The sequence below is a fragment of the Chaetodon trifascialis genome, chromosome 8, assembly GCF_039877785.1.
Source record: "Chaetodon trifascialis isolate fChaTrf1 chromosome 8, fChaTrf1.hap1, whole genome shotgun sequence".
Lineage (NCBI taxonomy): Eukaryota > Metazoa > Chordata > Actinopteri > Chaetodontiformes > Chaetodontidae > Chaetodon > Chaetodon trifascialis.
Window position 1 is genome coordinate 14,195,135 of NC_092063.1, and position 20,967 is coordinate 14,216,101.

General features: G+C 43.5%; 1 protein-coding gene across 1 annotated transcript; it reads left to right on the forward strand.

The window, feature by feature from the left end:
* Nucleotides 1-124: 124 nt before the first annotated feature.
* On the forward strand, nucleotides 125-20,963 carry cacna1sb (calcium channel, voltage-dependent, L type, alpha 1S subunit, b). Its single transcript, XM_070967960.1, has 45 exons — nucleotides 125-569; nucleotides 1,981-2,086; nucleotides 5,171-5,310; nucleotides 5,514-5,647; nucleotides 5,767-5,919; nucleotides 6,043-6,248; nucleotides 6,411-6,514; nucleotides 6,611-6,756; nucleotides 6,843-6,924; nucleotides 7,010-7,170; nucleotides 7,268-7,493; nucleotides 7,590-7,797; nucleotides 7,909-8,029; nucleotides 8,565-8,679; nucleotides 8,780-8,879; nucleotides 8,979-9,048; nucleotides 9,455-9,587; nucleotides 9,708-9,837; nucleotides 9,918-9,977; nucleotides 10,851-10,957; nucleotides 11,088-11,175; nucleotides 11,816-11,923; nucleotides 12,036-12,088; nucleotides 12,169-12,315; nucleotides 12,605-12,806; nucleotides 12,904-13,062; nucleotides 13,748-13,858; nucleotides 13,946-14,029; nucleotides 14,663-14,710; nucleotides 15,234-15,260; nucleotides 15,357-15,482; nucleotides 15,566-15,631; nucleotides 15,766-15,857; nucleotides 15,938-16,097; nucleotides 16,239-16,366; nucleotides 16,511-16,607; nucleotides 16,862-16,964; nucleotides 17,064-17,165; nucleotides 17,260-17,393; nucleotides 17,543-17,668; nucleotides 17,804-18,012; nucleotides 18,101-18,165; nucleotides 18,451-18,497; nucleotides 18,582-18,656; nucleotides 19,374-20,963. The coding sequence occupies exons 1-45, from the start codon at nucleotides 385-387 to the stop codon at nucleotides 19,683-19,685; spliced, it is 5,556 nt and encodes a 1,851-aa protein (XP_070824061.1). The 5' UTR covers nucleotides 125-384; the 3' UTR covers nucleotides 19,686-20,963.
* The last annotated feature ends 4 nt before the right edge of the window (nucleotides 20,964-20,967 follow it).

A 20,967-nucleotide genomic window follows, 5' to 3' on the forward strand; every position in this document is an offset into this window, starting at 1 on the left:
TCCCCTTGATCCCATCTTCCACCTTCCACCCCCCCACCCTCTTAACCATCCCCAAGCATGGCCTGTCAGTGGTTCACGGTCTAAATTTAAACTGCCGCAGGGCCAACTGCTCCTGCAGCCACTCTGGGCTCCTGTTATTTTTCCCTGCTGTGGGGGCTTTTTCTGTCAGAGGCCCTCAGCCAGGAGGAGAGGCCTGTGGCTCTGCGTGAGTCAGAGGGAGAGGGGAAGAGGGGAGAGAGGGCGGCGGAGGAGCGCACACAGGATCGGCAGGAACCCAGAGGGGGCCTTCACAGCGGGGACCTGTACTCTGCGTCAGTTTGGGATTATAAGCGAGAGGACACATTTCTACCGGACTGGGAGCTTGTCTCAGGTGAAAGCGTCAAGATGGCGGCCAACGCAGAGGCAGCCAAGCCGGTCATCATGAATGAAGAGGAGTTGAAGAGGAAGCAGAGGGAGAAGCTGAAGAAGCTACAGGCCACAGGGGGCAACCCTAGACCTGCCAGATCCCTCTTCCTCCTCACCCTCAAAAACCCCTTCCGCAAGGCCTGTATCAACATTGTGGAGTGGAAGTATCCTTTATATCTTACACACACACACACACACACACACACACACACACACACACACACGCACACACACCTACATTATGCACAACACACAGCCTTTTGTACTATAAAGTAGACATTGGCCTGAAAACACATGTTTTACTCTTGAATATTAATTGTGTAAGAAGCTGAGGGTATTATACAGTTATTACAGCACGCCGAGCCCTAATTAAGAATTCTGACAGCTGCAGGCCAGTGAATTATCAGCCATGTAGTTCACCTGTGGTAAGCAAAGCCCGAGCCAAGTCTCTTTCAAATCTGTGTTAAGGCGACCCCTGAAGTGTTAAGACTTTTGTTATCTATCTGGCAGCCCGTTGTCAATGTCTTGTTTGTAGCCTTCATATTTTCACCTGGAGAGCTTCTTAAGCTTACACCAGGAAGACAGAACTTGCCTCTTAGTGTCCTGATAGCTGATATTTTGCTATGTGGAAAAAGCTGCTCTGAATTGTTGGCACTCTATGAAGCATGAACACAGGGCAGGCTGCTGAGTGATGTTATAGCCCCTATAGGGGGTTTCCTGCTTTTAGCCCGATGTCCATTCTGGGATAATACGTGTTTAACTGCCAAAATAGAATCCACATAATCCTATCCATCCAGTGACGACAACCTTATCTTCACAATAGGACTCACAGTGTCAAAGTGAATGTGATTTTTACAACATTTTATAACGTAATTCTTCTTTCTCTGAACAGTTTCCCTGAACTTTGTGCCCATATGCTCAGCCAGGCCACGAGTTTTTTACTGCAGCAGTTTAATCACATCGGTATGTGATTCTGTGACACAGGGCATGGCTGCTGTGCTTAGAGCAAAATTAAATCCTTTTTATTGTGCTTTAAAAAATTTTTTTTATCAACGCTCACTTATCTTAGAATCAATAGAAGTAAGTATCTCAAAGAATAACCAAACAGCTTTTGTTTTTCTTTTTTTTTCTTTTTTTTTTTTTTTACTGAGGAGCAGTCTGTGTTTAAATGGTTTGGTCATATTCTTGGGCTGTGCAGCTGTCCCGCGGCATCACAAGAAGACATGATGCTGACCTGGCAGGGGAATTCTTATGGAGCGCCCCCTATGGGCGAGAATGAAGCAGACATACGGCTGTCATAGGGATGGTGTTTCAAGCAGCACTCAGAGGCACTGACCATTGTTAGCATTGTGAAGCTGTTTGATTTAATTTGTTACATTACATCACAAGAAACTCACCCCTCACACAGAAACAGAAATTTATTTAACCCTTCCATTGTTAACATTTACTAGGCATGAACATGATAACTCAAATATTGTCATTATGAGCCCTTTCTTGATGTTCCTTCCGGGGGAACTGGGATTTTACCAGTCCTCCTCAAGCATTGCTGTTATGATCTTGAGTTTTCCCACCCAGAACCTTTGAGATCATCATCTTATTGACCATCTTTGCAAACTGTATCGCTTTGGCTGTGTTCCTGCCCATGCCTGAAGAAGACAGTAATAACACCAACTCAAGTTTAGTGAGTATGACCACACACACTTTCCCTGACGTGTGACTCAGAATGTGGTATTGGCATTTGTTGGTCATAATACACTGGCTGTGAAAAAAGAAACGCGTGGTCCTTTGTTTATAAAGGATCCAGTATTTTACCATGTCCAGCAGATGTCTGTGCCACCATGTCCAACAAATGAATGTGACTGCTTTGAGCCAGCCAAGTTAAACACTTCATAGCTGAAAGTTTCAGCTGGTGCGAGTGCCAAGCCTCATTTAGATGCTTCCAGTCCTTTATTCGGAGTCCCATCTGTGTCTGCAGAGGAACACGCCATCAAACAACTGTGCTATTCGTTTATACTCCAGCTGAGATTACTTTAACCTTCTGTGACCTGAAACTGGCTGTTAAAGACGACAGCGATACAAAAGCGTGAGAATTAACTACGAATACGACGGATACGTGTGTGTGCGTGTGCGTGTGTGTGTGTGTGTGTGTGTGTACGTGTGTGTGCGTGTGTGTGTGCATGTGTGTGTGTGTGTGTGTGTGTGTGTGTGTGTGTGTGTGTGTTCCCCTGTATGGACAAATTTACATTTACATTACAGTTTTCTCGAGACAGCAGGTGATTGACAGTGTAAAGTAGCTGGTGGCAGGTGTCTGACCCATGGAAGCTGCTGATGTGTTTAATATTATAGGTGTTATATTTCATCTTCATAGGTGTGTGTTTACACTGCTGTCAGGATGTGGGTAGTGTGTTATAGCTCGGAGAATGAATGGGATGATCAAAGTGTGTATGTATGTGGTGTTGTGAGCAAAGGTCATGTGTTTGCACACTGTGCACATCCTGCCAGTGTCTAGATAATTGAGATTGTATTGACACTGGTGTTATGATATTGAGGAGGCTCATTGTGACAGACTTGATATGTGGATCACTGTCTCCGAGAGGCCTGACTTCCTGATCAAATGTCAATATACTGTATAACCCCCATAGCCTGCGTTCCACCAGTCAGTGAATAAACTCAACGCATCACTAGGTCAAAGTAATAATCCTGCAAATTTTCATTGAGATAAATGTCTGTTACACTGAGGTAACACAACAGTGACTGAGTCATTAGCCCACTGATGAAAGTATGGTAATATTCATATAATTGCAGTTTTACGAATTGGAGGTGGTAACAGGAAATGCAATGTGTTTGTCAGTAAGGTTGATACTGACCACAATCGTTCATCGGAAATGCGTCTACAGAAAAAGATGAGGGTCATCCTCAGCTTTTTGTAACAGCGGTTCAGTTTAAATGTTGCAGGTAATGGAACGAGGAGCAGCCACAGTGAGCAGTTAGATAAAGAGCCGCAGGCAACAGGCTGCAAACCTCCAACTTTTCAGGGAGGTAATAAACTCTTTCAGTGTGCCCTGCTGTTCAGAGACTCTGTGGGCAGCATGAAATCAGATCACCGTTGTTCACAGAGTGATTGAAAAAGGCCTCTTATTGACTTTTTGATGCACCAGTAGTTTGTTTTGCTACCCCCAGAATTCTGTGACCTGTAGTATTTACACTGATACCACCAGTAACTGCAGGTGTCAATACGGAGGCCATGGCATCAAACATAATGAGCCTGAGGCTCCGCGTGGAGCCGAGATGTGTTCACATGTGTTTTGTAACACACGCCGTTGGAGGCAAAGGACGTATTGCAAATTCATCACAAGTTGCAGCATTTTCTGCAGGATTTCCTGCCATTGAATCGGGCTTTCACCACCAAAGAATGTGTGTTTGCATATATAGAACAACCAATACGCCTTCTCTCTGAAATGTCCTGTGATTGGCCAAAGTCTTCCATCAGGGGCTTCATTTTCTGAAGCCTGAGACCAAGAGGTGGTGCAGAAGTCTAGTTTTCTCTCAGACCATTTGTTTTGTCCAGTGATGCCAAAAATCTAAGTTGTTGATACCCAACTGATTGACCTACACCCAGAGAGTTTCATCAAGTCATCGGGTATCTGACCCTGAAACTGATCCTTTTCTGTAACATCTTTGCTTTGGCCCACTTACCAGCCTCCTCCCAAACCCTCCTTACTTCTCACTGTGCCATTCCTCAGAGGTGAGCGATGTAAGAAGAGCTGCTCAGCTCCCCCCACCCCCGCTGCTGTTAGAAGTAGGTCGGTCCAGACAGCGTCACCTCACTGACGCAGGTGGATACAGGAGAGTCCAAAAACGTTGGCACATTACCGCATTCATACTCATACTATACTCATGAAATATGATGGTATGTAACACTGATACGCTGCAACACAGAAGCGCAGCTCTACTTGTTGAAATTTGGTATGCATTATTGTGAATGTGTGACTGATTTTAGGGACTTGGGGACTGCTGCTGGTTGGTTCAACCAAACATTATTGACCTGATTTGGTTAAAAGGGGAAAAAAAAGGGGAAAGGGAAATAAACAACCTATCATATGTAATTTATAGTGCGCTGTACCTCAAATGAACTCTCTTGAAGATACCTGACATTCTGCCTGGATTCCCCGGGAGCTCTATCATACTGTTTTCCTACAACATTTGTATTTACACCAGCAATGAAGAGCAAATGATATGAATGATAATGATGATAATTTCAAGCTGCTTTTGTAAGCAAATGTGTGCGTTGGAGTGTTGTGGCAGCACATCTGCTGTATGGTGAGCTCCTTTTTTCTCAGAAAATATCAACACTGATTATAAAAACACAGATACAGGCCCAATTAGCAAACAGAGGATTTAATTCAATCACCCTGATGTTTATCTGTTAACCACCTCTGAACTATTTGATTTTTCTGCAAACAGTTTGCGTCATACAGTCTGACAAAGCTCTTTTTAAATTGTGGCTCAACTTATTTCATTAATCACAGTGTGACTCATGGGTCACCCATCTGTTTAAACCTCCCGAGGTCATGTTTAATCTGCAAGAGGTTATAAAAGCTAATGAGTTCATCCAATACCAGCAACATCTATTGCTGTTCCACCCAGCAGGTGCTTAAATGCCAAAGTTGTCATTTACTCCAATCATTCCATATTTTACTATAGAGTTTAGCCTGAAGGTTGTGAGCTTTATAAAATACAATTTCCTGCTTTTGTCTTGCTGCAGGAGAGTTTGGAGTATATCTTCCTGATCATATTCACACTAGAGTGCTTTCTGAAGATTGTGGCATATGGGCTCGTGTTCCATGAAGGCGCCTATTTACGGAACTGTTGGAACATATTGGACTTTGTCATCGTCTTCATGGGGTAAGATGAGCTCTGAGCTGCAGGTGGATGTCTCTGCCAGCAAAGGACACAGCTTCCCTGGGACCACATCTAAGAAACTGCCTCTGACACTTAAATAGTTGACAATTTCATATCTGATAGCCACATCATGGATTATTGTTCTGGTGAGTGGCCATTTTGTAATGCTCATGTAACCGTTATGGTTCTGTAATCTTCTCCTACAGTCTCTTCACTTTTGCCTTGGACACCATCAATAAGATAGCAGGTGTGCCATTGGAGAAAGGTGGGGGGTTTGACATGAAGGCACTGAGAGCCTTCAGAGTGCTGCGGCCCTTACGTCTCGTCTCTGGAGTCCCTAGTAAGAGCCTCTTCTGTAATCCAAAACTACTGCAGAAAAACCCCTGTGTCCATGTCACACTTTTCATTCATTTGGACATATTGTTTATATGATGTTTTGGTCTTACTGTTCCCTTTCAGGCCTGCAGGTGGTGATGAACTCCATCCTTAAAGCCATGCTGCCTCTGCTGCACATCGCCCTGCTGGTCTTCTTGCTGGTCACCATCTATGCCATCATGGGACTGGAGCTCTTCAAGTGCAAAATGCATAAGACTTGCTACTACATGGGCACAAGTATGCATAAACGACACAATCAGACACAGTTGCACTTCAGCTTTTATATACGTTGTCATACCTCCTGGAAATCCCTGAAGCTACATTCCAAATTGATATTCACCTCTTGCCTTTGGCCCACAGATATCTACTCCACAGCAGAAGGTGAGCAGCCTGCACCCTGTGCTCAGGCTGGTAACGGACGCCGCTGCCTAATCAACGGCTCTGAGTGTCGGCCAGGCTGGGAGGGTCCCAACAATGGCATCACCCACTTTGATAACATCGGCTTTGCCATGCTTACGGTCTACCAATGTATCACCATGGAGGGATGGACCAAAGTGCTCTACTGGGTCAGTGACTGGACATCACCTCAGCTGTTTTTCAGTTTCAGTGTTAGGGAACCTGCTCCTGCCACCAAAACATATGTCTACATTTTTGTTTTTTATTGTGTTAAGTATGCTGAATTCCTAACAGAACACAGTATTTTTGGCTGACCCAGAGTTGTCTCTCAGGTGAATGATGCCATAGGAAATGAATGGCCTTGGCTCTACTTTGTTCCTCTCATTCTGCTGGGCTCCTTCTTCGTGCTCAATCTGGTTCTTGGTGTGCTCAGTGGGTAAGACAACTATTGTCTTCCATCCTTTCTCTTTCCTGCGTCTTGCCTCTTCAAATGGACAAACCAAGAAATAATCACATTCCACTCTGCACTCAGAGAGTTTACCAAAGAGCGAGAGAAGGCCAGATCACGTGGAGAGTTCCAGAAGTTGCGAGAGCGTCAGCAGCTGGATGAAGACCTGCACGGCTACATGGAGTGGATCACTCACGCTGAGGTCCTGGATGCTGACCGAGAGGGCAAAGGTCAGCATTATAAACTCATTATAAACCTGCCTCAGCACCCGTCCCACATAAATACTGTTGAATTACAAGTGTTATTCTCTTGTCAGGACTCCTGCCTTTGACCAGTGGAGATTCAGACACAGACAGCCTGTATGACCTGGAAGGCAAGAGTCGAATTGTGTACTACTAGTGAGTCCACTGTACATGTGTATATGTTTGTATGTGATGTTGGCTGTGACTTGACTCAGTAAACCAGGGTTATTCTTGTCTATAGCCGCCTGGCCCGTCGCTGGAACCGTTTCTTCAGGATGAAGTGCCTGGTGTATGTGAAAACCAAGGGCTTTTACTGGCTTGTGATGTTCCTCGTCTTCCTCAACACACTGACCATAGCAACAGAGCACCACCACCAGTCTGACAGCCTGACTTCTCTGCAAGGTAGGCAATTAATATACTGTGAATTTTTTTTTTTTTTTAACACAAATGCTGTTTCTCACAGCTTCATCCCTTTGTCTCTCTCCTCTCGTCTCAACAGATGTGGCCAGTCGTGTTCTGCTGGTGCTGTTTGTCATAGAGATGTTCGTGAAGATGTATGCGCTGGGTCCCCGAGCGTATTTCATGTCTCTGTTTAACCGCTTTGACTTCTTTGTGGTGCTATGCGGGATCCTGGAGATGATCATGTTTTCTGCAGGAGCCGTAGCTCCGCTGGGTTTCTCTGTGCTCAGGTGTATCCGACTGCTCAGGATCCTCAAAGTCACAAAGTAAGTAATTTCCCCTCAACAGATCATGTTGCATTAGATTAGCTGTCATGTGATTTAATGTCTTTTAACACGTCCGTTTCTCCAACTGATCTGCAGGTACTGGACTTCTTTGAGTAATCTTGTGGCCTCTCTCCTCAACTCTGTACGCTCCATCGCCTCTCTGCTCCTTCTTCTCTTCCTCTTCATTGTCATTTTCTCACTCCTGGGCATGCAGGTGTTTGGGGGGAAATTTAACTTTCCCGACCACAGACCCAGACGCAGTAACTTTGACAACTTCCCTCAGGCCCTCATCAGTGTGTTTCAGGTGAGCTGAGACGCCAGGAGTTCATTGACAGTAGCAGCATCTACCCCCATCCTTCCATAGCTTAAAGGAAATGAATCATTGCCTGCTTTTTAACACTTGACTATCTCTCAGATCCTGACAGGAGAAGACTGGACCACCATCATGAACAATGGCATTATGGCCTATGGAGGGCCTGACTTTCCTGGCATCCTGGTCGCCATCTACTTTATAATCCTGTATGTCTGTGGGAACTGTATCCTTCTAATACACTCACAATGTCATCTAGGATTTAACAGTGCGAGGAGTCTAGAGCCATGCTAGCAGCTGTTCTTAGAAACAGCTATGTTTTCAGCTAAATGCTAACATGTTCACAGTGACAATGCTATAATGCTGATGTTTAGCAGGTATAATGTTAATCATGTTTACCATCTTGCTAACCGCATGCTAACATTTGCTAATTAGCACAACATCATGTATAGCTGAGCCTGATGGGAGTGTCGTTAGTTTTGCAGGTATTCGGTCCGAATCCAAAGTATTGGACTAATAGAAGTTTTAGCACTAGATGAAAAGTCAGGAAATCACTAAAGTTGCAAACATCATCTGGTTTCATTGAATTTTTGTACAAATTTGCATGGCAATCCATGCAACAACTGTTGAAATATTTAAGTCTGGACCAAAGTTTTAGGTCAACTGACCGACTGACAAACAGGCTAACGTTGCAGTCCAGACACAGGAATAATGTTTTTTTAAAAAATCAAGGTTTTTGTTTCCCTGAGCTCAGACATCAGACATCCTCCTCAATGTCTTCTTGGCCATTGCCGTCGACAACCTGGCAGAGGCTGAGAGTCTGACTTCAGCCCAGAAGGAAAAGGCGGAGGAGAAGATGAGGAGAAAGCTTCTAAGGTGGATAAAAGAATACCAAAAGTTCAACCTAAGTGAGATGATCTGCTTTGTCTTCTCATAGCTAAACTCTACTCTATTCCCTTAATCTCTTTTGTTCCAGGTCCAAAATGCCTGAAAAGACTGATGAGGAGAGGGAGAGGATAGCTAAGAAACTGGCAGAGCAGAGAGCCAAGATGGAGGGCATGCCCACCACAGCCAAGGTATCATGTCACATATTGACTCTTTGTAATGATGTATTATTCAGCAGCGTAAGTATCTATATTACATGGACATGTTTTTGTTTTTTTGTTTTTTTTCAGCTCAAAATTGACGAGTTTGAGTCCAATGTCAATGAAGTGAAAGATCCATTTCCGCCTGATGACTTCCCAGGTAACACAAAGCATGCCTGAGCCTCTGCTCATCTCTAAATCTTAGAGCTCCCACATTTCTCAGCGATGTAGTTGTAGCTTAGATTGCAGGACTTCATATTCATTACACTGGCTGCTGCTGTCCTGGCTATGTTACAGTACAAGTATAGTAACCCCTCGTTATTATTACTCAGCCGATTCCCTTAGCCAAGTTTATAGCGCAGTCTAAAGTTAGACTGTTTTCACACTACTCTGGTGACCACCATATAAAGCCTACACCGTGATTCAGTAGAGAAGAGAGAGATTTCCTTTTTATGAAAGTATGACTTTTATCTAACTTGCTGGATCTTTGTTTTTCTCTTCTGTGGCGCTGTAACATAACTTCTACCAATAATTGAACTTTGAGTCTATTTTCTTCCACGTGGCAGGTGATGACGAGGAGGAAGAGCCTGAAATCCCCATCAGCCCCCGGCCCCGACCAATGGCCGACCTGCAGCTGAAGGAAGAAGCCGTTCCTTTGCCTGAAGCCAGTTCCTTTTTCATTTTTGGCCCTCAGAACAAGTAAGAACCAGACATACCAACCTGAGAATAACAGACCCCAGAGTGGTTTTATTTCAGTGTGTTCTCTCATACTGTATCATGAGAACACAACCGGCTCTTTGCACATTCATTGGTATCCAGGTTCCGGAAGCTGTGCTACAAGATCATCAACGCCTCGTCCTTCACCAATTTAATCCTCCTCTTCATCCTGCTCTCCTCCATCTCCCTGGCAGCAGAGGACCCCATTGATCCCAAGTCCTACAGAAACCAGGTGACAATCAGGTCTATCGCTACACATTTAATTCTGAAGAGGGCCAAATTTGATAAGAACCCTTTGTGCTTTTCCTGCAGATCTTGGCCTATGCTGACATCGTCTTCACAACCGTGTTCACCATTGAGATTGTACTGAAGGTAATGTGCTATATATTTCATTTTCAGCCTTATTTGAGTTTGACTCCTGTTGTCTCTTTGAAGTTAAGATACCACATAACAGATATTGATATTTTTGCTCTGAAGCAGATGCTAAATATTCTTTTCTGATAGTTTATGTGGTTAAATTTTATCATTTTGTCGCAAAAATGACAGAAAACTAAACAACTTAGTCCCTAATGTTATTCCTGGCAGAGAAAAATGCCTCTGAAACAGCATTATGAGTATCTCAGACCACTAGAATCTTCCCTCATAATAATGAAATTGTGTCTTTGCACATGTTTCATGTTTCCACTGGGATACTGTGTTCAGAACCTGAGAGACTCACTGTGAACCGACTTGATTTGCAATGCTAGTAGTTATTGCCTTCAAACTCAGTGATCTGTGAGTCAGCACTGCTGGAAATATATTCATGACATTTTTAGCATTGGGGCTGCATCTAGCAATTATTTCCTTATTGAGTAATCTGTTTAAATTCTTGTTTAATTGTTTGGTTATTAAAATGTCAGAAAAAAGTCAAAAGTGTCCTTCACAATTTTTTGTTTTGCCTGACCAAAAATTAAAATGCCAAAGATATTCAGCCAAAGACAAAGAAAAACAGCAAATACTCTCATTTCAGAAGCTGAGACCAGTGCATTTGGGGATTTTTTTGCTAAAATAAACATTTAAAAGATTAGTGATTATCAAAAATAGTCTCAATTTTCTGTAAATCGACTAATTTGATTAATTAACTAACCTCAGTTTTATTTGACGTTCAGGGCAGCACATCTGTTCCACTGTCTGACAAAAACAGTGTGAACACAAATGTGTTTAGTTCAGTATTCTGGGCTTGACTCTGATGTATCTGACTGACAGATGACAGTATATGGAGCGTTCATGCACGAGGGCTCCTTCTGCCGTAACTCCTTCAACATCCTGGATCTGATTGTGGTTGGAGTCTCCCTGCTCTCTATGGGAATGGAGTGAGTAAACATCCTCTGATTGCTGTATTGGAATAAGAACATCGTTATTGTTATTTCTGTCCTAAAATACAAGTTTTAGTACACCCAGCTGTGCTTATCAAGACTGCTTTTTGCGATGTGTTGTATGCAGATCCAGTGCTATCTCTGTGGTGAAGATTCTCAGGGTGTTGAGGGTGCTGAGGCCCCTCAGGGCCATCAATAGAGCCAAGGGGTTAAAGGTACAACACATGCCTGCATACGGTCATTCCTCTGGGATAATGTCTGCATGTCCAGTGGTGGGGGAAGTAATCAGATCTTTTTAACTAGAACTAGTACAACTATGTAAGAACACTCCTGCATTCATAATCTTACTTAAAAATCCAAAAGTGTTCTGAGAAATATTTACTTGAATTATCAAATGTAAAAGTACTTGTTCTGCAGAGAAATGGCCTCTGTCATTCATATATATTTGTATATAACATTATTAGATTGTTAATACTGATGTATAAGTCTCATTTTACTGTTGCAGCTGATCAATGTGGAGGAAGTTTATTTACTACTTACTTTCAGCCAGTGGTTCCCAACGTAGGCCTCACAAGATAAATCTGAGCAGTTGTGAGGTTTTGTGAAATATTTAATACTTATCTTATATTTAATACTTCTTTGGGCCTTGGACAGACATCTGAAACTTGACAAGAGGTTATATAAGACGTAGTTTTTCATGTGCAAATAGGTTTGGAAACCACTGCTATCTATAGCAATGCATTGTATTTATAAGCTCTAGATATAAATATTTTTCATGCACAATCCAAAAACTACGAATTATAACTGTTAGATAAATATAGCACATGAACAATATTTGTTTGTCTGTCATGACAGCACGTGGTTCAGTGCGTGTTTGTGGCCATTAAAACCATCGGTAACATCGTCCTGGTCACCATGCTGCTGAACTTCATGTTTGCCTGTATAGGAGTGCAGCTGTTTAAGGTGAGTGTTTCGAAGGTGACGTTGACACCACATGTTGTATGATACTGATACTGTGAGGCTGATGTTTCCAGATGATTCTGCTCTAAGCACAGAGGTCCTTTCCTCCCTATAGGGTAAATTCTACAGCTGTACAGATCCATCCAAAACGACTGGGGAGGAATGCCAGTAAGACAAACATCTTTCACACATCTTTCCACCTATCAGAAAGGTGTTTTAGAGTGACCGTTCTCTCTGTCTGCTCTCAGGGGATACTTCTGGAAGCACATGGATAATTCCCTTCAAGACACAGTGTTGGCTAAGAGAGAATGGCTCAACAGTGACTTCAACTTTGACAATGTGCTCTACGGCATGCTGGCTCTCTTCACTGTATCCACATTTGAGGGCTGGCCACAGTAAGAGCAGCGTCAATTCTGATTAGATAAATTGCTTCTTCTTCTTCTTCTTTTTTTTTTGATCCTATCTGTTTGATTGCGCTAGATGACTGGACATCTTATTACATGGATATTGAGTTGGGAAGTAATTCCATTACCTGGAGCCAGAGATGCTAATCGAGGCAATGTGTCCTCTTTAATCTGCTGAATTATACATTTCATCTAAAATTACTCTCATTGCATCTCTGATCTTTGATCTTTGTCCTTCCAGTTTCCTGTCTTCTCTCAACGTCACTCCATTTATTCCCAGGTTGTTATACAGAGCCATCGATTCGGACGAAGAAGACATGGGTCCTGTCTTCAACAACCGCGTGGACGTGTCCATCTTCTTTATCATCTACATCATCCTCATCGCCTTCTTCATGATGAACATCTTTGTGGGCTTCGTCATTGTCACTTTCCAGGAGCAGGGCGAGGAGGAGTATAAGGACTGTGAGCTGGACAAGAACCAGGTACACAGAGACCCTCACAGATGAAGCTTAGGACAATGATAAAATCTAAGACAAGTGAAAAATGACTCATCATTTTTCTCCTTTTCCTCCCCATCAGCGTCAGTGTGTGCAGTACGCCCTGAAGGCTCGTCCTCTGAGGTGCTATATCCCCAAAAACCCCTACCAGTACAGAGTGTGGTACATTGTCACCTCCTGCTACTTTGAGTACCTCATGTTCTTCCTGATTATGCTCAACACCTTGTGTCTGGGGATGCAGGTATGCAAATTAAAGTCACACTGTAACCTAAAATGATTGAGATTGTATTGAGGTTGCTGACAGTCAATATTCAGAGTCAATACTCAGTATCTTTAGAGAGAAGAAGAGTTCAGTGTTTGTCACAGCATTCAATTAATGACCAAGAGGAAGCTTTGAAACTTTATTTAAAATATGGGACATTATGACTTTCTGGCAAAATCCCAGACTAATTAATTATGGTGGGGATTAGGAGTGCATTAATGCAGGCTGCCCTACATAATTCTCCATCACTTCATTTACAAAACCTTACTTTGTAAATTCTTTTATGTAACTATGGTAATGTGGATGAGATCCAGTTTTTAAGTTTCAATATGGGTCAGATTTATTTGTGACTGAAGGCTAATCCATTTTATTGCAGCTTGGATCTCAGTTTCTTTATGCACAGCATCTACTGAAGGGTTAGAGGTGCTGACAACTGCAGATTGAATACATGGTCAGAAAAGCACTAACCACAGTGAGAGCAGCACATTATGAAACACCTGATTATTATGGTTCTCACTGAATTAATGGGACGCTGTGTAAAACTGTGTTAACTGGGTTTTTGAGTGTCATGATAAATAATAGCTACACATGTTTCATTTAACTATGATGTTGTCTGTTAGTTTCCTTCAAGTTATATCTAATGTTGGCGTTCCACTTTGAGCAGCACTGCAATCAGTCGGACTTTGTGACCAAGCTGTCAGACACTCTGAACTTGATCTTCACCGTGCTCTTCACTGTGGAGATGATCCTCAAGCTCATGGCCTTCAAAGCGAAGGTACTGACTCTAATCTTTGCCGCTCAGATGGTTATTCATCCGATCTCGTGTCCTACTGTGGCAGCACTGCTTTACCTCTCTATGCAGGGCTACTTTGGAGACCCCTGGAATGTCTTTGACTTCATCATCGTCATCGGCAGCGTTGTTGACGTCATCCTGAGTGAAGTCGATGTGAGTACATGTGATACAACGTGTTCATCAATCCTAACGGATTCCACAGTTATCAGATGATCATTGCAGGTGCTGCGTATGAACGTCCCTGCTGTTGACATTCCCAGTCAATAGCGTGAAGTGACTGAATTTATCTGTTCAATGCTCTGACCCAGAAGCATATAAAGGTGGCCCAACAGCTGATTGGTGCCAGCAGAGCTAGCTGACAGGACATGGTCAGTGCTGTTGTTGGCCATTCGCACCCCAACTCTCCCACCCCCACCATCCCCAGAGCAACCTCAGAAGCATTATCATCACCAAACTATCCATTACTCCCACAGTTATCCATAACAGCATTTCAGTAATGTTATCTTTTCTGTGTGTTGTTCCAGCACTTTAAACAGAGCACAATGTCAGTTAAGGACTTTAGTGTAAAAAGCCAGTCACTGTTTTATTTCCTGCCGTTGTTGCACTTCATTGTCCTCATCTTTTCCATCCACAAACACAAGCTTGTACCAGGTTCAATTTTCTCCCTCCAAAGCCTATTTCACTCCCACTCTTCCTCTTCTTCTACTTCCTCTTTCTCCCTCTTAATCCCTCTCAATCCCCCTGTCCTCCATGCACCCCATAGACTCATCTGTCTATCCTCCACAGACTGCCCTGGCCTCCAGTGGAGGACTGTACTGTCTCCATGGCTGTGCTGTAAATATCTGATCTTCACTGCACTGCACTGCTGCATGAGCCTTGCTGTGTGAGCACCCCACTATGTTCTCTACTAAACTGTAGCACTGCTGTACTGAACCGCGTGGCTCAAACTGCTGGAGAAACGTCCGTGTTTCTGCTGTCTGTCTTATCTTAGAGCGAGTGTAAGATAAGACCTCAAGGTGTTTGTTTTCCAGTATGGCTCAGATGGTTTATACACTCAGCACAGAATATGCAGCTGGATTGGCTGAAAACTCATCGAATGTTTTGTCGGACTTGTGTTTATATTGTTCATTTTGCATGAGGTACAAAATGAGTTTTCAGCAGCTAAGACCTGGAGGCTTTGAAACTCATCAGAGGTAGAAGAACTGTCTCTAATATTAACCCTATTTTGTGTGTAAATCATACCATAATAATGTTTAACAGCTGATCGGTGCTATGTCTGTTGAGCCCCCTAATTAATGAAATCATAACTTCCATAAATACAATTCACTAACTTTACTTTGTCATCTACTTTGTGCAGGACACAAATCCCATGCAAGCGATCGCGGTAAGCTGACACATTCTCCACATTAAAACCAGCAATGTTTTTTTTTCTTTTTCAGTATTTTCTTTCCTCAAATCCTCTGCTTCTTTTTATCTGCAGGACTCTGAAAATGCTTCAGTTTCCATCACGTTTTTCCGACTCTTCCGTGTCATGCGTCTGGTGAAGCTGCTGAACCGCTCAGAGGGCATCCGTAACCTGCTGTGGACCTTCATCAAGTCCTTCCAGGTCTGTCACTGTGCTCATCATCATTTTCATTTTTTTTTATCTCCACACTTTCACTGTGCTGACTGTCTGGTTTGTTTCGACAGGCTCTCCCTCATGTGGCTCTGCTCATCGTTATGCTCTTCTTTATCTACGCTGTCATCGGGATGCAGGTACGGTTAGGGTTGTTTTTTCTGGATAAAAACAATGTTTTGATCCAGTTATCTGTAGACTAATAATACGTTTCGGACTAAATTCCACTAAGACGAGTTTCTGTATTTTGACTGGAATTGTAACAACCCTTCAGATCTTTGGAAAGGTGGCCTTAGTGGATGGCACCCAAATCAACCGCAACAACAACTTTCAGACATTCCCGCAGGCCGTTCTGATGTTATTCCGGTGAGTCTCTGAGCCAGGATCGTAGGTTTAAAGGTCAATGACTGCACAAACTGAGCCACAATCTCACTTCACGTCTCCAGATGTGCTACTGGAGAAGCTTGGGAGGAAGTAATGATGGCTTCGATGTATGGAAAGAAGTGCGACCCCAAATCTGACTTCCTGCCAGGGGAGGAGTACACCTGCGGGTCCAACTTCGCTGTCTTCTACTTCCTCAGCTTCTACTGTCTCTGTGCCTTCCTGGTGAGCAGCAGCAGAATGTCAGCATTTATCTTTTAGCTGCTTTCAAATCTGTTCTTTAATTGTAACGATCAGCATATAATGCAAAAAAAAAACAACAATCCTCTCGTTAAAACTGTATATCTATTATTGTATCTACTTCAGATCCTCAACCTGTTTGTCGCTGTCATCATGGACAACTTTGACTATCTGACCCGTGATTGGTCACTTCTTGGTCCACATCATCTGGATGAGTTTAAGAAGATTTGGGCTGAATATGACCCTGAAGCCACGTAAGTCTGAACGCAGCTCATGAAACTTTACTAACCTGAATTTATTCATGCTCAGAACACACTTGAACTAGGCCACATTTACAGTCAGTGGCCCCTCGATGTACTCTGAGTCTATGAGTATAAGAGGTTCCTTTGCTCTAACAGGGGGCGAATTAAACATCTGGATGTGGTGACGCTGCTCCGACGCATCCAGCCTCCATTGGGCTTTGGCAAATTCTGCCCTCACCGCGCTGCATGCAAGGTACATAAACAGGGTGGAAGGCCATGTGGTGCATGCTTCTATGTTTTTTCTTCCATCTGTCCCAACTTGTTTGAAATGTGCTGCTGTCATCAAATTCAGAATAAGTATATATTTTTGTTTGTGCTCAAAAAAATGATGATGATGATGATAGAAATCAGAATTTATACAGCCTAAAAAATACTTTAAACACTGTATTGTGTTTGATTGTTCTCTTCCTCTCTGGTGCCTGCATCCTGTGAACGTCCTGTCTGCAGCGTTTGGTCGGCATGAACATGCCTCTCAACAGCGATGGCACCGTCACCTTCAATGCCACCCTGTTTGCTCTGGTCAGGACCGCCCTCAAGATCAAAACAGAAGGTACTGACGTCCAAAAGGCTCATATACACTGCAAGTGTTTGCTTCAACTTGATGTACATAATTAATGACCCTAAAATCTTACTGGGTTGTTCTGAACAGGTAACTTTGAGCAGGCCAACGAGGAGCTGAGAGCCATTATAAAGCAAATCTGGAAGCGCACCAGTATGAAACTGTTAGACCAGGTCATCCCCCCTATAGGAGGTCAGTCTGTCAGCATAACTCGAATAAGGTTTCACCTTTCAAAGAGAATCCACTCTTTCACACACTGAGAGCACTGTGGCGTCTCTGGTTGTAGATGATGAGGTGACTGTGGGGAAATTCTACTCCACCTTCCTGCTCCAGGACCATTTCCGTAAGTTCTTGAAGCGTCAGGAGGAGTACTACGGCTACCGGCCCACTAAGAAGAGTGCCTCAGGCCCAGAGATCCAGGTGAGCAGTCAATACGCGGTCAGTCATTTTCTATGCACTACAGTGTACTTGTCTCTAAGCATCACCTTTCCTTTTCTTCCTCTCCTTGTGAACACGCTGCTGTCTGTCTTTGCTCTCCCTTTTTAACATCTTTTGTGGGGTTTTTTTAGGCGGGCCTGAGGAGCATAGAAGACGAGGTGGCTCCAGAGATGCACAGGGCCATTTCAGGAGACCTGCAGAATGAGGAAGAGATGGACAGAGCTATGGACGAGGCTGGAGAGGAAGGCATTTACCAGGTGAGGACGCTGTCTGCAGCTTGAAAGAACAGCTACACAGACAAAGTGCAGCATATTTATGGCTTGTCAGTTGGATGAAGTGTGAACACTAATGCTGGATTCTGCCTTCATGTGTGTTTTGCTCTGTATTTCCAGCGTACACATGGTCTGTTTGGTAACCGGGTGGACTCGTTCTCCACTGAGCCGGCCAACAGTCAGTCCCAGCAGATGACCAACCAGCGGCCCCTCAAGTTCTCTGAGAGCCAGCCTGAGTCTCCACCAAACTCCTCTGGCTTGGTGCCCGCCACCGAATTCTTCCCCACAACTGCACCAAAAAGCAACACAAACAACAACGCCTTCGCAGAGTGAGCACCACACACACCGCTGTCTATCAAAGGGACGAGATGACATGTGGGTGATGTCTGACAGGTGGAAATGTTTGTTTTCTTTCAGATTTTCATTTGAGAGAGAAGGCAGTCCTGAAGACTTTTATAATCCCAGTGAGGATGCAGAGACAGGTACGTCAACCCATCACTCAAACTCTATGTGTTCAGCACCTTTCATGCAGGTTAGTGCTGTTCAGAGTGCTTTACAGAAGAATAATAAGGTGCCTCACATAACATTTTTGAGGTGATAGTGTGTATTTTACAGTGCTTTTCCAGCCACTTTACATTTAACCAGGACCAAAACCTAGAATTGCAGATCAATAAAAATACTTTGAATAAAATCTGGCTGGTTAAAGATGAATGTCTCTGTTCTTCAGAGCTGTTCACTATGTTTTGTTTTTTTTCACCTTTGTTTAGACAACCCGCGCTCCTGGAGCTTCACCGTGAGGACGGACAAAACGCAGGTAATGTATTATTGACTCATCCAGAGTAAATGATGATCAACAGGTTTTATAGACAATGTATGAATGCATATCTTTTCTTTGCAGTTCCCATATTACCCTGACTATGGTGACAGTCAGAGTCAGAGCTCCTGCTCTGCAGCCGACCAGCTCGTCCAGGAGGTAAGCGAGGAAGGATCTCTGAGCGTCCACCTTTTTTTGTCACACACTAATTAATTACCAGCTCTATCAGCAGGAAATGTCCTGATCCACTGGCACATCTGTCATAGACAGGCGATAACAAGCACAAGCTCCTTTTTCAGCACCAGGCTCATTTCCTGGACACAAATTAAGCAGTGTCCTGGTGTGAACCACGCTAATTTGTCCTGAAGAACAAACTCAGTTAAACTTTAGTTTTTCTTTGGGAACTCTGTGCATTAACTTCAAGAGCAGCAATATCACATATTATCAGCTGTAAAACCAGCACATGGACACACTTCATCTGTGGATCACTTCATTTTTGTTGGAGATGTTACATCCAAGTGAGTTTTATATGGATGAAGGGTAGATTCAGAAAAACTCCACTGATATTAGTTAATGTCAGTTAATTCAGGGAATTTGGGATCCTTGTACCATTTTGCATCTTAACAATCTACACAACAGGTGTTTGCTTTTGGCCTGTGGCTGAATATTAAGTTTCAGTTTTGGGCCTCTGAGGCAAAAAGTTTGGGTGCTCCTGGACTATAATAAATGCCATGTTATAACTAACATCAGTCAAAATGTCAGGCATGACAACAATATCAGGTAATACAACAAGACCTGTGATGCATTACTAGTAGTAGTAATTGGAAAATGTTCCTGTTTGTACTCTGAGCCACTGCATGTTGCTTTCTTTTCCAGGCTTTAGTCGGTGGCGGTCTGGCCTCCCTTGCCAAAGACCCCAGCTTTGTCTCTGCGACTAAGAGGGAGATGGCTGATGCCATGCACACAACAGTCGATGATATGGAGAGCGTGTCTCAGGGCATCCTCAGTGAACGCTCCAGCAGCATCACCTCTGCGAAGAAAAGACGTCCCCTCCCCGTCCCTCCTCCTGCCTCTGCCATGGGAGCACAGAAACCGGGCCAACCAGATCCGGCTGTGAGGAGAAAGAGACGTCCAATCCCCAAGATCCCCTCCTTACAGGAGCCGGCTGAGGCCAACTCCAAAGTTTAGAGGTTGAGTTCTCTTGGTTATCTTGTGATTTTTACACCTGCAGGTGGCTCCACCTCGCCTCACTTTTGCCGAGCTTGTTGCCCCCCTGTGACAATCTGTATCTCCTAGCCTGGCTCAAGGGCCTACAGGCAGTTTGGCTCAGGGTTAATATATTATCAGGTGTGGTAGAAACTTAACCAAGGAGAAACAATATATCTGACGATGAAACATCTTCTCAATCCTCAGATTGACTGAAACTAATAAAAACACGAAGTTATCTCAGAGCGAACAGATTGACGCACTTCTTTCTTTGTAGCGTTTGTTGAGGTTATCCATTCCATATGACCTATGGGACAACCATGTAAGTGAGCTGAGTGTCTTACTGAGGCCTCACCGAGGGAGGCAGGATAGTGAATGAAATGACTCACTGAATAAAAGGAGCAGGCAGACATCTTTATTGTGCTGCCCTTCAGTGAGGGCAGTGGGAAAGGACTCCACTTTGGGGAGATGATGAGTTTTTGTGCATCCAGGCCGAGAAAAGTTCAACTGAGTATTCAGTTCACGCTCTTTGAAGGGCTGTGGTGCAACATAACAATGCAAGTATTTTTTCTTTGTTGGTAAAGCAGCATCCTCTCATCAGTTAGGACTTGCTGTCTTGTATTACTGAGTTTATTTACTGAGTTTCCCCTGCTCGCCACTGTTCTTGTGAGCAGAAAGCAGATTTTAAAGAGGAAACGTCTTTTTTTTTTTTATTTTGGACACTGAGGTATGTTTAACCTATGAAATAATGATCCAAGGATTTAGCTGTATTGGAGTATTTGTTCAATTGAAAGCCATACTGTGGTAAAGCAGTGCATGTGATTTTATTTTTTCAAGTCACTCTGCTGCTACAGGCTGTATGTGCTCTTCATTTGCATATATATGTCGTACCTTTGACTTAGGGACACTTAGTTTGACCTGTACGGTTTCTGTATCTTCAGCATACCTGGAGTATGGTGGATTTAGCTTCACGGCTCACCTGGCCTGACAACAAGTTTTATTCATGGTGCATGGGCATAATTTCTTGCACTTGTTTCATGTTTTGTGCCTGAATGCAGTGACAGGAGGACTTTTTTTTTTTTTACATTAACTTCTGATCAGTCCGTTTCGCTGTCACACAAACATTATGTTGCAAGGTTAGTTTGAGTGAACTTTTTCTAGCTCAAGCTCTCGCCTTGACTGTCCTTCACTTCTGGAGCTGTGCCATTATGGCTGTTGTTACATTGGTGTTTTTCACCTTGATAAAAGAAAATAAATAATCTAA